Source organism: Thunnus thynnus, chromosome 1 (assembly GCF_963924715.1).
Source record: "Thunnus thynnus chromosome 1, fThuThy2.1, whole genome shotgun sequence".
NCBI lineage: Eukaryota > Metazoa > Chordata > Actinopteri > Scombriformes > Scombridae > Thunnus > Thunnus thynnus.
In genome coordinates, this window is record NC_089517.1 from 30663906 (window position 1) to 30679793 (window position 15888).

The following is a 15888-nucleotide window of genomic DNA, read 5'->3' on the forward strand; positions in this document are numbered from 1 at the left end:
ACAGAATAAAATCAATAAACTTTAATTTCCTAATCTGTAATTAAATCTATTAAGAAAGCATTATCCTAGTAATCAAACCATAGCTAAATAACACACGTACACTGGTTAATAATAAATAAATCAAATGCAATAATAACAAATTTTGAAGCAGAGTTTGAATTTCTATATCAGACTAATTAAATAGTTGTAAAACACAGTAAAAGTTAACATGGGTTAGACAAGTCAAGATACATATATATATATTTAGACATTTAGTAACATTTTCTGACCAATCCAGACAGTTATTGTGCATTAAAAAAGAGAGGAGGAGAGGAAGCGACTCAAAGGAATGTGGCTTCTCCTAAAATTTACAACTATAGAGATAGAGAGCTAGCAGAAGAAGGGAGGATGGTTCATTCAGATTGGTGAAGTCTGTTTGTATCTGAAAAGAAAAGCAAAGTTGTTACTTCCAACTGTCAATTTTCCTCCCATGGCTGCCGGAGGAAGGCACAGGTTTTTAGTCCTGTTCATGTCTCCTTGACATCCTTATGCCTTTAGGTCAGAGGTCATTGGGTCTGTGTGTGTGTGTGTGTGTGTGCTCCTGCACCTACACAGACAGATGGTTAGACCAAAAGAAATCTTAATGTTTCTGAAAGAACTCAACTTTTCTTTTGTTCCTGGGTTCGTTCTCCTATGCTGGACAGTGATGATATGTGGAACGAGCGGAAAACTGAAAATCTGTGGGACATCATATTTAAGGTTTGAAGTAGAAGAAGAGACAACAGAGAAAGTCTGATCCCACAGATAAGACTGTGGACAGCTCCTGGTGCTGAAATGAGGTCTAATAAACAGAGCAGAAAGAAAACCATTTTATTTAAAATGAAAAGAAAAGAATAAGGAATAAAGAAAAAGTGTATTTTAATTTAAAAATATTTAAATTCAAAATTATTGTAATTTAAACATTTATTTAATCACCATTATTTAACTTAAGAGATTTGCATCTCAGAAACACAAATGATGGTGATATTATATTATTTTTTTAGCAGGAACTATTGGATTGGTACATAAGGGTAAGATACCCTACACATCTCACATATACTGAACAGTTTTATAAATGTTGCTCTTTTATTTTAAAGCTTATTTAACAAACAATTTTCAAACAAAATCATTCACACCATACAGAATATTGTCTCCATTGCACCTGTAAACCTTTGATGGTACCCTGAATCACCACTGCCCAGTTGTCAGCTCCTGTCCTACACTAATGAAATGCATGTTTGCTGTTGGGAGTGAGTAGCAGAAGATGGATTTCTATACTGGAATTAGAAACGCACAGCAAAAATAAATACATCAAAGTTTTTAGATTAGCATAAGACTCTAAATCATCATCATCACGTGCTATTTCAGGTATTTAACTAAATTAGGGATACATAATCTAACATCTGTAGATATGCATCTCTTGTGCTCTGCGGATTGTCTGTCAGTCAGTGTCTGTCAGTGTTAATGCTGCGCCTGGTGACCTTCTATCAAAACTAATCTGATTGGTTAAATTAGAAAAACTTTGAACTAATTAGCAGTGAGTTCGCACAGTTGATGTTGGGTGGGCACCAGCTCATTATGTGAACAGCTTAGTTCTAGACCCTAATTGGGTTGTGATTAATATGTTTTACTGTGTAATTATAACAAATGAATATTCTTGATTATTTTATGTATAACTTAAACTGAGATTAATGGGTGAATTAATGTCTCAAGGCTCCTTAATGACTCCATGGGGTCTTCTCATCAAAGTTTAACGAGCCACTGAATCATTAATTGAAATTTGCTTATTATCACCTGTGGATCCATCATTCATTTAATAACTTGAGCTTGTGCTAGTGGGTCCACACCTTTGGGACTTAATTGCTTTTCATAATGATGTTACTAGAGAGTTCTTCCCTAACAGTTTCTCTGTAAATCAAGTAGGACCGCTTAAATGGCATCGACGTTACAGTGACAGCAGAGCACTAATAAACCTGCCAGATGTTCATCAGTCCTCTGATTAGAGCATCTTAACCTCTTGACAAGTGACTCATATTCATCTCAAAACATACAACATTGAATTTGAAACATTGCTCTGTTTATAATAGGCATAAAATATAGGTTTTTCTCTTAAAAATTAGATGTGTGTATTGTATTGATACAATTGAATACAAAAATTTACATATCAACCTGTCAACAAGGCATCAAAACTGGTATGATATGATACATTTGATTTATTTTAAATGCAGCTTGATTTAAAATACAACAGAAGTTAAAATTAAATAACAACTGAGACAATGTCAGGTTAAGCTGTTAGTCATAGAAAAGATACGTCAATCACACCCTCAAATTCTAATTTACTGTCGATATTTTAAATTCAACTTTGACCAGTGTTGTGTTTTAAAACATCATCAGTTACTCGGGAAGACATTTTTACATTTGTTGGCACTATTGGCTGCAATAATAAAATCAGAGCATATCTGCTGTAGACTTTCAAATATTGTCCTGTGATCATCTAATCTGACTGGAAAGCAGAATATTTCCTATGTGGAGCAAGGAGGAGATCGGGAATCAGGAAAACAAGTCTTCTAGTATCAAATATATTACTAGGGCTGCAACTAATGATTATTTTCATTATCAATTAATCTGAAGATTATTTTTTATTTAATCATTTGGCCCATAAAACATTGAAAAATGTCTATTACAATGTCCTAGAGCTTAAGATGCCTTTAAGTGTCTTGTTTTGTCTGATCAACAATACGAAAACCAAAGATATTTAGTTTACCGACACAGAAGGCGAAGAAAACCAGCATATATTCACATTTAAGAAGCTGGAACTAGCGATTTTTTGGCCTTTTGGCTTTAAAAAATGACTTAAATAAGTAGTTGGTTATCAAAATAGTTGCAGTTGATTCATTTTCTGCCTAATCAACCAATTTTTGCAGCTCCATTGATGTGTGTGGCAATACAAGTAGCTTCTCATAACTCTGATTATAGTGATATGATCAGATTGCTATTGGCAAACAAACCAGTAAACTGTCTGAGACAGAAGCTTTCAAGGCTGAGTACTAAATGTTATCTCAAAAGACAAAGACTAATTTACAACACACACACTAAAGGCATTTGGCAACTGTTCATCATATCACTAACTGCAAGTACAAAAGAATCACACAAGAGGGCAGCATTTCATTGTCTTTCTCAACACGGCCACACTTCTCCCTGTATTTCGACTTCTGCTTTTTCTCAGGAATTATACTGTTTCCTGTTCTCTCATATGTTCCACACATGGATACAATAAGACATGTGCTCACCCAGTTTATATTCTCGTGAGTATTATAATCAGTAGCTATGGATGAAAAAGGCAATAGAGAAGCGTGACAATAGCATTATCAAATCAGATGACAAATGTACAGAAAATGCAGCCAAAACATATATGTCAATACATACATAATGTATAGCATACAGCACTGTTAAACTGCTGTATAGTGGATAGTGTTACATTTTCAGGCTGTATTGCTTGACTATAGACTGAAGTATCAGAGGGCATAAAAAATATTAATTCGTTTCCCTCATTGAAGAAAAATTTCACCCTCAGTTAATCTTAATTTTATAGTATAAAAACCTAACGATGAAACATCATGTGGCAGGTTTTAAATATTATCTGTAGTCATTCTCATACAGTCAGTGGTCACTCCAAACTGAGCTCCTGGTTTCACAGACAGGAGTCCCCAACAGTTACACAACGCCCCCCTCCTGCCTACTCATAGCTAGCCAACCTGTATCCTTCCTGACATGAACCCCCCTCAAAAGAGAGTCGCAGATTGTCATCGCCTCTCGCAGTCACACTGATGACAAATTAGCGGGCCGCGGCGTTGCCTTCTCGACAGGAAAAGCAGTAGCAGGGAAATGAAAGGGAATGGTGTTTATTCCCAGAGCTCAACCCCTCCGTCGGCCTGTCACTCTTCCCATGACCCTGAGGGGAGAAACGGAAGGCATCCTGAGCTTCCTTCCTTCCATACCTGTTAAATCATTCATCATCCAACTGCCTGATTATTTTAAAAAGCTAACAAGGCTTTGGTTCTTGAGTGTGTTTGCATGTGTCTGTCTGTGTGTGCGAGAGGGAGTGAGAGGCATAGCTAGCGGTGGGATGCACCCCGTGGCTCTTACCACCCCCCTCCAACCTCATCACCACCACCACCACATCCCCTCATACACTCACTTCCCCCAGCTCCTCAGTACGACATTGTTTTGGATTCTACAAAACTTTTAGTGGAGGGGAAACTTCCTCCTCCTTTTTCTTATCCTACTTCTTCGCTCCATTCTGTCCCTCCATTCTGCTGTCCTCGGTACAGTTACGGAGTGTGGTGTGTGTGTCTGTTGTTGCTGCTGTCTGTGTGTCAGTTCTTGTGAAGTGTGTATGTGTGTGTGTGTGTGAGTGCTTTTGCCTGTCTGTGAATGGAAGGCTGAGAGCCAGAGGTCGGGGCAGAGGCTCTCCTGTGTTGTCTTGGCCCATAGTCAAGATAGCAGCCAAGAAGTGTGTGCGAGTGTCTCTTTGATTGTCTGTAAATGTGCGTGTGTGTGTGTGTGTGTATGTCTGTCTGTGTGTGATGTGCCACTGGGCATCAGTGTGGTTTTGTGGCGGTTGGCACTCCCATTTGCTCTCTTGCCTTTAATATGCTAATGAACAAATCTGAGTCATGAGGAATTTCAGCATCCTAAGCGCATGGTCAGGCACAAGATGAGTAAACTAAGCATAAGATCAGGACCTCAAAATTACGAGAAAAGATCTCATAATTATGAGAAAAATCCCCAAATTATGAGATAGTTTTCTCATAATTTTGAGATCCTGATCTTGTTATTATGAGAAAAGTTTAAGGTTGTTATCAATCATCATTTGAGAAGACAGAGACATGATGACGCTGCCTGATTTAATTAGCTTTGATTTCTGCCTGAACGATATCCCAACGACTTTAGATGCACAATGTTGATTTACTAATTGTAGTGCTTATGGTATTGTCATTCTTTGTGTCAAATCAAATAGGTCTAAATAATCCCTCCAGCAATGACGTGCATAGCCTACTACTGCTTTCTTCTTCTTCACGGTTTTACGGCACTTGGCATCCTTCATGTTGCATTACATTACTTCTGGACCTCAAAAAAACAAGCAGTCTTTTGCCCTCCCCATATACTTCCATACTACTTTTTATACTGATTTCTGATAATCCTAATTACTGCAGCCTAATTGTAAAACCATTTCTAGTCTTTCTTCTGTGTGTTTCCTGCATGATATGATGACATGTTGTACAGTCTCTGCTTCCTGACACTAGTCACAAAGGCCTGTGGGATGTTTTTCTGTAATGAAAAGTGTGCTGTTGAGATTACTATGTCCGATTCTGATCGTGACTTACTCTTTCCTGCTCCTGCTACTGTTGTATTTCACATCCGTCAACATATCAACCTCAGGACGTCTGATTAAACTAATAATAATAATAATAACCACCCACAATGTAACACCATCCACATTATTCAGTGACATTAATATTTCCCAGTCAAGGAGATTATCAAGGAGAATACTAAAGCGAATTATATCAGGGTCATCATGCCTCTGTCTTCTCAAACGATGATTGATAACCACCTTAAACTTTACGAAATCAGGATCTCGTAGTTAAGAGAAAACTATCTCATAATTACGAGACCTTTTCTCATTATTTTGATATCGTAAGTCATAATAATTAGATATTCTTCTTGTAATTTTGAGGTCTTTTCTTGTAATTATGTGACAATAAGCCATAATTATGAGATACAGAAGTCATAGTTATGAGATAAGGCCTCAGATTTTTCATTGAATGCAATGTGCTTCCATAGCATCCACCTGTATGAATCTCTTTTTTAAATTCTGTAAATTGTTTCTGTTTTCAAGTCCATCCTGTTTATTATTAATGTTTGCACATTAATGTTGTACATTACTCAAAGAGTCTTTATTCATACTGAGGACCATACGTCCATGCGCTGACCTTATTCCATGCATTTGCATTCTACTTTGAATACATATCTCATGACTGTATATACAGGATGGTTGTAGTACACTACTGGAACATACAGTTCCAGTTCCACACATTTATTGTACTCTTATGTGTCAGATTTATTCTGATTTTCCAATCTCTTCTTGGCCTGCATTACTGGCATTAGCACTCTTTGGTTCTCTTGTTGAGACAGACAACAGTCGATAGCAGACTCCAAATACAAATGACAGAATGACAGATAGAATCAATTCTTAACCTTTTGCTTGCTTTTTGTGCATGAAATAAAAATGAAATTAATTTTGGTCCCCTAAAACTGGATAAAACATGTTGCAGTCTCTGCACAGTTTTGACCCAGTGTGATGTAAACACCCTCAAATTAAAGCTGAAAGTCAGCACTTCCTCCTTACTGTCGTTAGTGTTTCATTTCCAATCTAATATGGTGGAGTACAGAGCCAGTCTAATAAAACTAAACAAGTCTACAGCCATACCAGATGCAATGCTTTGAGCAAAATGCCAAGTTGAGCATGCTAACATGCTCACAGTGACAATTGGAGAAATTGAAATTTTGACCAGATGGAAACACTATAGATAAAGTCAGGGGATCGCTAAAGTCTTTAGGATAAATCCTTTGGGGACTGTGAATGTCTGTACAAAATTTTTATGGCAATCCAACCAGTAGTGAGATACTTCAATCTGAACCAAGTACCAACAGACAGACCAATATCTCTTGATCTGTACTTGCATGGCTAAGAATTTCCAAAAACTTGCACTGAATGTGAAGAATGATATGACCAGCCTGATCCCTCTGTTTGTATTGAATGTTGGGTTTTTATCTCTGTGTTATATGTCTCAGTATGTTGTGATATGAGGTTTGTAACAGCGTCATCAGAAGAGATTTCTTGACTTTCACAGCACCATATGTTGTATGTACTTCATAAATTCATTCATTTCTGCCTATATAAGTTGTCATTTTTAATTTGGTGCCGAATAGTAAAGAAGATTCTCCTGGTAAAATGTAAAACATCATCAGAGTTTGTTGTAATGGTGGTCAGACCCATCATGAACACAGTAATGCAAACTTTATCATCTTGGTTGTAATGTTTACACTTCAACTACAATGTATATTGTCAATCCTGCTGATTTACTGTTTAACTTACTGCTCTTTCACACTGTACTCCCCTCTGCTGTGACATGGAAGTTTCTCATCCTACACAGCATCAGGAACAGACACATATGTCTAGGTGGAACTGGGTTTTTCAGATGGCTTCATATGCTAATTTCTTTATTAGTTGCATTAGTCATACCAATTATTATGGTGTCTGTAGTTTTCATTAAAACAAATGCCAGTTGGGTTAGCTAATTTCTCACAGGAAAAATCGTGTTGCAAGTGAAATTTGTTTTTGTAAAACCTCTGTGAACTAAACACCTGATGTCTGTATTTCATTTATAAAAGCTTGGCAATGTTGAGATTTGGAATAACTTCAGTGTAGTTAATGAAATTACGACAACCTAAGACTTGTTCCAAAGGCCTCAGGAGTCGATGAATTAACGTTTTTTTTTGTCCATTATCAGTATTGTTCATTATTTGAAAACAGCAGTCTGTAATAGTTTACCACAATAGTTTAACATTAGTAAAACCATGCTACATTACATTCTGTAAATGTCAGTGGTATTGTTAGCATGTGGACACACATGCTCCCTCCCACCATCTGACCCCAGCAGTATGACACCATGACCCATTGCTACCTGACCAAACATGCTCTCCTCTGTTTCATTCTTCACCACCACCAACATGCTGCCACCGTCTTTCTTCTCTCCTGCTGTCATGACCTTTCCTCATCTGTCTGCAAGGCACGCTACTGCTCTTTTCTCCCTCTGTTGCTCTCTCCCTCTCTCCCTCTCTCTTTCTCTCTCTCTCTCTCTCTCTCTCTCTCTCTCTCTCTCTCTCTCTCTCTCTCTCATGTTGTCCAAGTCTTTTCTCCGCCTCTCATCCATTTCCTCCTCGTTCTTTCTTTCACATCTAAAACCGACACAGTCTTTTTCTTTCATTGTATCTCTTGAGGTGCCTTGTATTCATTTATCTCCCCTGTTTCCCCTTCCTCACACTCTTCCTCTGGTATCTTTTTGCTCTGTCTCCTCTTCATCTTTTTATTCTCTCTCCCTCTGTGTGTTGCTCTCTCTCTCTCTCTCCTGCAGTCTCCTGTGACCTCTCAGACCACCAGGCAGTGTCCTTTGACCCCGGCCAAGATGGCACCGTCTCCCTCTCCCACTCTTTCCAGCCCTGCCCTCCAGACCTCCTCCTCTTCTTCTTCTTCCTCCTCTTCCTCCTGTCCTGCACTCCGCCCAGTGAGATAACCCTCCTTACTGTCTATTTTTTAGTCTTCTGCCATTTTCTCCCTTTTAGCATCCCTGACGAGTGACCCCAGAACATAGTGTAGTGGACGTCTAGAGGTTACTCAGGTTGGGAACCAGTCTGGGTGGGCCTAAATGAATTAAGCTTTCTACACCCTCAGAATTTCTGCTGTGTCAGCAGAGAAAAAATGACACCACTACTTCCCATGTACAATGCATTTGAGTAAATTCGTCTAGGAGTAGTTTTCCCCCAGATAATAATTTGACTGACTCTCACAGTGATTATGATTATTAATTCTTGAAAACACAGCATGACACAGTGAGAGTCAAACCAGGTACATTACAATTACACAGTCAGTGTCTGATATCCCAATCCCACCATGACGCCTCATAATCATTTTATTTTTAAAGATAGAATTATGAATATCAGCCATGTTTAAAGTGGATCTATAGACTGAAAAAAAAAGTTATTGTTGGCAGAGCAAAATGGAAATAGTAACTGCTGCTCTGGCTACACATTATAACATGAGGTACTGTACACTGGCACTGGTGGAGGTAATATTTGGAGTTTAACTCTCCCCTTTCTAAAGAACTGAGGCTCTGTTCAGACTTGGTGTTTCCCATCCACATACTGTGTATCCAGATTGCATCTAGATCAAGTTGAGGTGCACTGCAGATTAATTTCCCTGCTCATATTTAAATTAATCTGTTGAGAAACTTTGATCTTTGCAGCAGAAAACTTACCCAAAACTGAGCAGATTTGTGTTAGGAGAGGACGATTGCTGCATCTATTTGGCTCCTTGTCTTGGCTTCAGGCTTATAGTTTGACACTCAGATCAGTTGTAATCAGTTGTTTAGGGGAGATTTCTCGTTATATACACGCTAATTAGGCAGCCCTTCAGTGCAGTTGAATGTATTCAACTGCACTCTACATATTGTATGTGGAAGTACATATGACCTGGCCTCTATCCGTATGTGGCTTGAGTGATCAGACCTCAATGTGTCCTCTGTGCATTTTGGGTGCATTCACACCTGTATTTAGAACTGTCCACTTCTGATTGCATCTCATAAGATGTATTTTATTGCCAAGTGTGAACAGGCCCTGAGAGATTTGAAAGAGGTGATGAGGGCTTTAGAGTGAGAGACTGCTGATGGCAGCTCATCTGATGAGCAAAATTTGTGTTTTGGATGTGAGATATTTTCGAGTCATTCACCCCCTCACATTTCAGTGCATGAAACTAGGCAGCCAGTTTTACCAAGCTATAGTTTAACTGAAAGTTGGTGTAGCCAATAGGTACAATTACTGCTAACTATCTTGATAGTAGCTTTCTCTTGTCAGGTAGGTAACTATTAAGAAAAGCTTTGATGGCCTCCTGTCTTTCTCAGCCTCTAGTTTGTCTCCCCTTCCTCCTCCTTGTCTGTTAAGCGATGTCCACCGAAGTCAGGACACCAGATGTGACAGGAGCGCTGTGGCGCCTGCCTCCTGTTCTCTGTGGCCTTGCTGCAAGCGAGGCGTCACGTCCTGTTTATCTCTCTGTCTCTTCCTTGCTCTTCCAGAAGGGCCCCGTGGCACCAGCGGTGGCTGTGACGGCTCCGCAGCAGACCCCCGTGGTTATGGCCCCCCAGGCCCCGGCCCAGGCTGCCTCCCAGCCAGTACAGCCTCCGCAGACGGGCATCGCCGCGGCCCCCGGAGCTCCTGTCGTGTCCCAGGTCTGTTCTCTCTGCTGCCCTGCCCCCCTCTACCACCCACACTCCACCCTCAAGGGTGCAGGCACTGTCACAGCTGCCAGCAGGCTGGCTGTGTCACAAGCACAGCCCCGGACGCACAGCCTCATCGCCTCACACAGCTGGCCACGGACAAAGAGTCTCACACATGCCCACACACGTTCGCACTCATACATTCACACAAGTCCATACCAACCCAAGGACATACCGACGCACACATAGAGGCATAGGCCCGCCGTGCACACATGTGTATACACATTCAGGGACATGAAGACACACAGATACAGGCTCACATATAAATAATACACACAGAGATACAGAACACACACACATCTCCAAATATACAGGCCAGCGAGCCCTCATAGGGGCTACAGTTTGTTGCCACTGGCAGTTTGAGTGGACAGGTGCCATGTCTCATTTGGCTACAAAGATGACTGGGCAGCATGCTAAATGTGCACTATGGACCGATTTGTGACTGATGCTCGTCAGCTTCTTTATCAGTCTGTGTAATTTCATTAATTTCATTCTGTAGTATCTTTGTTAAGTATTCATTAAGGAAATACAGCAGAAATATAAGGCCACCTCTCCTTTGCTAGAGTTTGATTCACCACCTTCTGATCCTTACACTGACTCTCATTCTTGCCTAATCAAAAAATACAATCTATGTCAAATACTTTATGTGAATGTTGATTAGCTCTGTAAAAAGACAGACACTGAGCAATTTATCAATAGTTGGTGCTGCCAGTTTTTTATTTTACACAGAGGGTCAATCATTTTTTTCTTGTCTTTGGGCAGGAAATGCAAGAGAATGTGAAGAAGTGTAAGAATTTCCTGGCCACACTTATCAAGCTGGCATCTCACAATTCACCGTCTCCTGAGACTTCCAAGAACGTGAAGGCTCTGGTTCAGGACCTGCTGGTGAGCTTCAGCAACCAAGCAAACAAACACTGCTTTTATAGATATCATGGAAGCTTGTGTATTTTGGACACTGTCACTAACTCAAGTTCAGATCATATTCAATCAAAGTGTTAGTATTTATGTATTTTAAAAATCAGCCTTTTTGAAAGTATTGCCTAACTTTTTAGTGTTAAATCTGATATTTACAAAAAGCTGACAAGCGTTCCTTTTCTATAATCATGCTTTTATAAGACATTTCTGATACATCAGATTGACACCTGATTGTTTATTCAGTTAGTCTTTTTCATGTATGACTCAACTTTTTTGCACTTTAAAACATGTACAAGTCAAATTTGACACTTATGTGTGTTGTTGTATTGGATATTTCAAACCTGTAGATGGCAGCATGAAACTCTTTCCAAAACTCTTCTTGCTCTATTATGAATGTTCATCTTATACACTTATTATTTATGAGCTGTACCCTGAGGTGCCAGGATGGTGATGGGGTTACATCTTGCTATGTTCAAGTCACCATGACTTACCTCACTTTATGCCTGGTCTCTCTTGTGAAGTGGTGTTCATTCTTCATTCTTCACCTAACAGGATGCTAAGATTGAACCGGAGGAGTTCACCAGCCGGCTGCAAACTGAGCTCAAATCATCTCCACAGCCTTACCTGGTGCCCTTTCTTAAGGTGAGTTCTTGCTTATAAACTCTTTTTTTAATCTTCTTCCTGCCCTACTGATGAAACTTGTCTTCTTAACTTGGGGCCTTACGTTGACCATTGAACAGGCCCCTCAGCTACTTTCTGAATTGACCCTTAAAATTGTTTCCTGAACAGCTCCATAACCTACCCCCTTAAATCATCCCCTAACCTGCCTCCTTAAGCTGCCCCTCTCAAATATTTTCCTAAACTGACCCCCTAAAGTAGTCTTTTCCCTGGCACGAGGCCTGACAGTAGAATGATACACACACATACACACCCCTCTGGCCTGACTTCTGACTGTGTGTGACAGTGGCCCCCGCAGCCGTCCCTGCCAGTAGCCAGCAGGTTTCTCCAGCCAACCGTGATGAGCGTCACATCAAGGCGCCCGACCGCCCAACCCGGCCACAAACACATGTTGTCATGCCATGTTACGTCGCTTACGTCAAAAATCTGCCTGAAATAGTCTGTATGGAGCAACATCAGTTCCTCACGTCGGCTGTGACAGTGAGTTATCAGAAAAGGCTAATGGCTATGGGTGTTTCATGTACAGGGCATATGAAATATCAAACATACTGTAGGTTTACTATATAGTCAAATCTAACAGTTTCAATATAGAAGGAAATGCACATGAATCACTGTGTCAAATGACAACAAAAATGCACACACAAGGAGCGTCACTTGTCTCAGCAGGTGTCTGTCGCCATATTTTTGTGATAACACTGTGCTGAATCAGCCAGTGACCACAACAGCAGTCTTTGCCTTTGCAGCAGTATATGTATTTTTTTTTTTCATCTCATGTGTCTCTGTTTTGCTCTATGACTATAAACTGTGGCCTCTCTCTGCCCATCAACAGAAGAGTCTCCCGGCCCTGCGGCTGTCTTTGCTGAATAGTCAGCAGTCCCTGACCCAGCCCCTGCAGCAGGGAGTCAAACCAGCACCCGGCGGCACCCCTCCTGCCATTGTAGCTGGGCCAGCTGTCCGCATACGCCACCCTAACAGCGTCAGCACCACCACGGGTGCCAGTGCGCTGCCCGCGGGGACGCTCGGACACGCAGCTGCCATGGTATGTATGGAGAGAGCCAGCTGGAATAGACTCGGGTATAGACAAAATCACAGTGTTTACATTTGCAAGTTATGTTTAAATTAAATTACAGTGATTGCAAGAATAGAATCCCAACTTTGGGATCGCTAACATTACAGTTACATGAAATAGACCTGGGTGTATGTGGAAACTGGATTACTGCAGCAAATGAAAGATGTTTATAGTTCAGCCCGAGAGCAGTTATTTTGAATGTGTAAATGCGCCTGAAACCTACAGATACGTCTCATTTGCTCTTTCCAGTTATTAGATGGTAGTCATGTGCACAGAAATGTGTACGCAAGGTGTGTGAGGATGGAGTAGAGAGTTACAGATATAGAGGTCAGGTAAGAAGAGATGTGACAAATATTTACCCACAATATTCATACATTCAGTAGAGAGAAGTGCTAGAATGTGATGGATGCAGACCTGCAGGGGGTGTGATGTGTGTGTGTGTGTGTGTGTGTGTGTGTATGTGTATGTAACTCATGCAGTCTTATACAAGGCAGAATTATCAGGCTGCAGAGTGTCACTGTGCCATGGCTTGGAGTCACACAGCCAACAACAGTGAGTTAGAGTCACACCCAGCTCACAGAGGAATCACACACACTTTACCAGAAAAAAAGAACAGGTTTTTAGAAGAGTAGGATGTGGGCTCAAGACTTAAAAATATGCAGTTATTTATATGATGTTAAAGTGCGCATAGCAACAAGTGACATGAGAATATGTTAAATGAAATACAAGAAGAAACAAACAACATTCAACGTCCAAAAGACAATAAGTTAATTAAGATCATAAACACTGCATTTAGTAGCCAGTAGTGAAAACTATGAGAGTCACAGTAACAGCATTCAGACAGAAGGTGTGAAACAGCTTCTAAACTGCTCGTCTCGTTCATGCTGGCAGGCGGGGGAGGGAGGGCCGGATCCCAGCATGCATTGTGCAAGACTCAGGGTACAACCTGGACAGATTTCCACACAGACACAGGAAGAACATTCAAACTCCTCTCGGAAATATTTTCTGTCTTCAAAAAAAAAAAAAAAAAAAAAGTATTTTACCAGGGAGGGATAGGGAATGAGAAGAGACACAGTTGAACATATTCACGCCTGTGAGATGGTCAGCACAACCTCAGTGTAATACTGGCTGCTGATCAGAACAGATGGTGGTTGAGTACTTGGCTCAAAGGCACCTTGATGATTATTGTTTACTCCCATCCAGACTTTGACAGCTGATTATAGGAGTCTGACACAGCAACCTTGCAGACACAAACCCGTCTAATTTTCTGCCCTTTTAAATACTACATTCAATATATTAAAAGGTGCTACATAAATAAAATGTATTATTATGTTAGGTCAACAAAATATATGGCATTCTGTAATTAAGTATTCTTATCAAATAAAAAAATAACTATAATTCACACAAACTAATTATGATCTGCATTATTTATTTATTTATTTATTGTGAAAAATGTGCTTCATTTATTCAGTTTTTATGATTCAATGAAACATTAGTTTAAAAAAAAATGAATGTCTTGGTTAAAGCCCCTATGGTTAGGATTTAAAATGTTCTAACTTTGGTGACTCCTAGTGGTAGCATCAGAAAGACAATAATACTTGAGATTCACACAGCTATTCCCTCACCCCTCCCCCTCCCACACATCAGACCTGAGGACACTGAGATGAATGGGCTGAAAGTAATACATAGACTGCACCACTTTTCACCGGTATTGTCTCATTTTCTCACAAACAACACACAAAAACTTGCTCTACACATTTATACACACATTCTGAGACGGGGATTATACCCCAATCCACTGGTTGAGAAACACAATCAATAACCTCATGCATTTAATGGCTTGTCATCTATCATCCATATTTTTTGATATGCAGCGTTGTATAGAGACTCTGATGACTAGTGGTACCGACCAAGGTTGTGAGTAGGCTGTGTTTAGATACAGCTAAAGCACGGCCAGATAACCTGCAGGTTCCAGTTAACAGAGCCGGCAACACTCGATACCTACAGCTTCTTTCAACTCGGTATTCAAATGTATGTGTGTGCACGCGCACATTATGCGATCACAGAGCACAGGCGTCTGTGGACGGCTCAAGTGAGGTCAGACTCAGATTGGTCCGGTCCAGGCAGAGGAGTGTGGGTGAGCCAGAGGGTTCTCTCTTTCTCCTTCACATTTTCTCTCTGTCTTTCTCTCACTCTAACTTTCCCTTCTCTCCATCTCTGCTTTCTCTGACTGCCTTCCCTGTAGCTTTTTCTCTCACTTGCTTTCTGCCCCCACCCCCCCACCCCCACCACCCTCTCCACACTCTCTCTCTTTCTCTCTCCAGCTGTTTCTCTCACTGTACACACCACTGCATCACTCTCTCATCTCACCCCCTCCCCTCTACCCGTTAACCGTTGAAGGGTGAAGCGAGGTAACTAGGTCAGCCCCAGGTCAATTTTAAAGCAATGTGGCGGCCGCAGTCTATGTCCAGAACATGCCTCTGGTCTCTCGCTTTCTGTGTGTGTGTGTGTCTCTCTCTCACTCTCTCTCTCTCTCTCTCTCTCTCTCTCTCTCTCTCTTTCACACACACACACACACTCAAATACACAACACCGACATAAGCTATCACACAAAACATTAGTAAATGATGGCCCCTGGCACATCAACAGTCTGAAACCAGACAGCTAGTAAAGTTAGGCTAAAAAATCTGCTCTTACCACAGTAATATGGGAAACACTTCTTGGAGTAGTATTAAAGTCTTATAAATGTCTTGTAAAGTGATGCAATTGTAACTTAGAGTCGATAGATGTGGAGTTAAGCTTTCTTATATAACTACACTTATTGCACAAGAGTGTGCAATTATACATAGTGTTTTTCAAAGTGTTAGTTTTAAAAGGTAAATATAACTGGTTATAGCATGATGTGTTGATTTAATGTAATAGCATGAAGTATGAACTACATTTTAACACAGAGTACTAGCTATAATCAAACCCGCTGCACCTTAAAATTCCTCAGGGCAAATAATTTATAAGTTGAATGGAGTAGATAAAGCAGTGGATGAATGGAGACTAGTAACTAGGCCACATCGTCGGGTAGCGGCTTATTCTTCATCACAA

General features: G+C 40.5%; 1 protein-coding gene across 3 annotated transcripts in view; it reads left to right on the forward strand.

Moving 5' to 3' along the window:
- LOC137186410 (transcription initiation factor TFIID subunit 4-like) overlaps window positions 1–15888 on the forward strand; it is a 92492-nt gene that overhangs the window by 8090 nt on the left and 68514 nt on the right. The window contains exons 3-7 of one of the 3 annotated variants that reach the window (XM_067595333.1): window positions 8217–8366; window positions 9930–10082; window positions 10893–11015; window positions 11598–11687; window positions 12553–12762. In XM_067595333.1, coding sequence (XP_067451434.1) covers window positions 8217–8366; window positions 9930–10082; window positions 10893–11015; window positions 11598–11687; window positions 12553–12762 — 726 coding nt within the window. The remainder of the gene's footprint in view (window positions 1–8216; window positions 8367–9929; window positions 10083–10892; window positions 11016–11597; window positions 11688–12552; window positions 12763–15888) is intronic. The other 2 variants (XM_067595351.1, XM_067595342.1) reach the window with 2 other exon arrangements.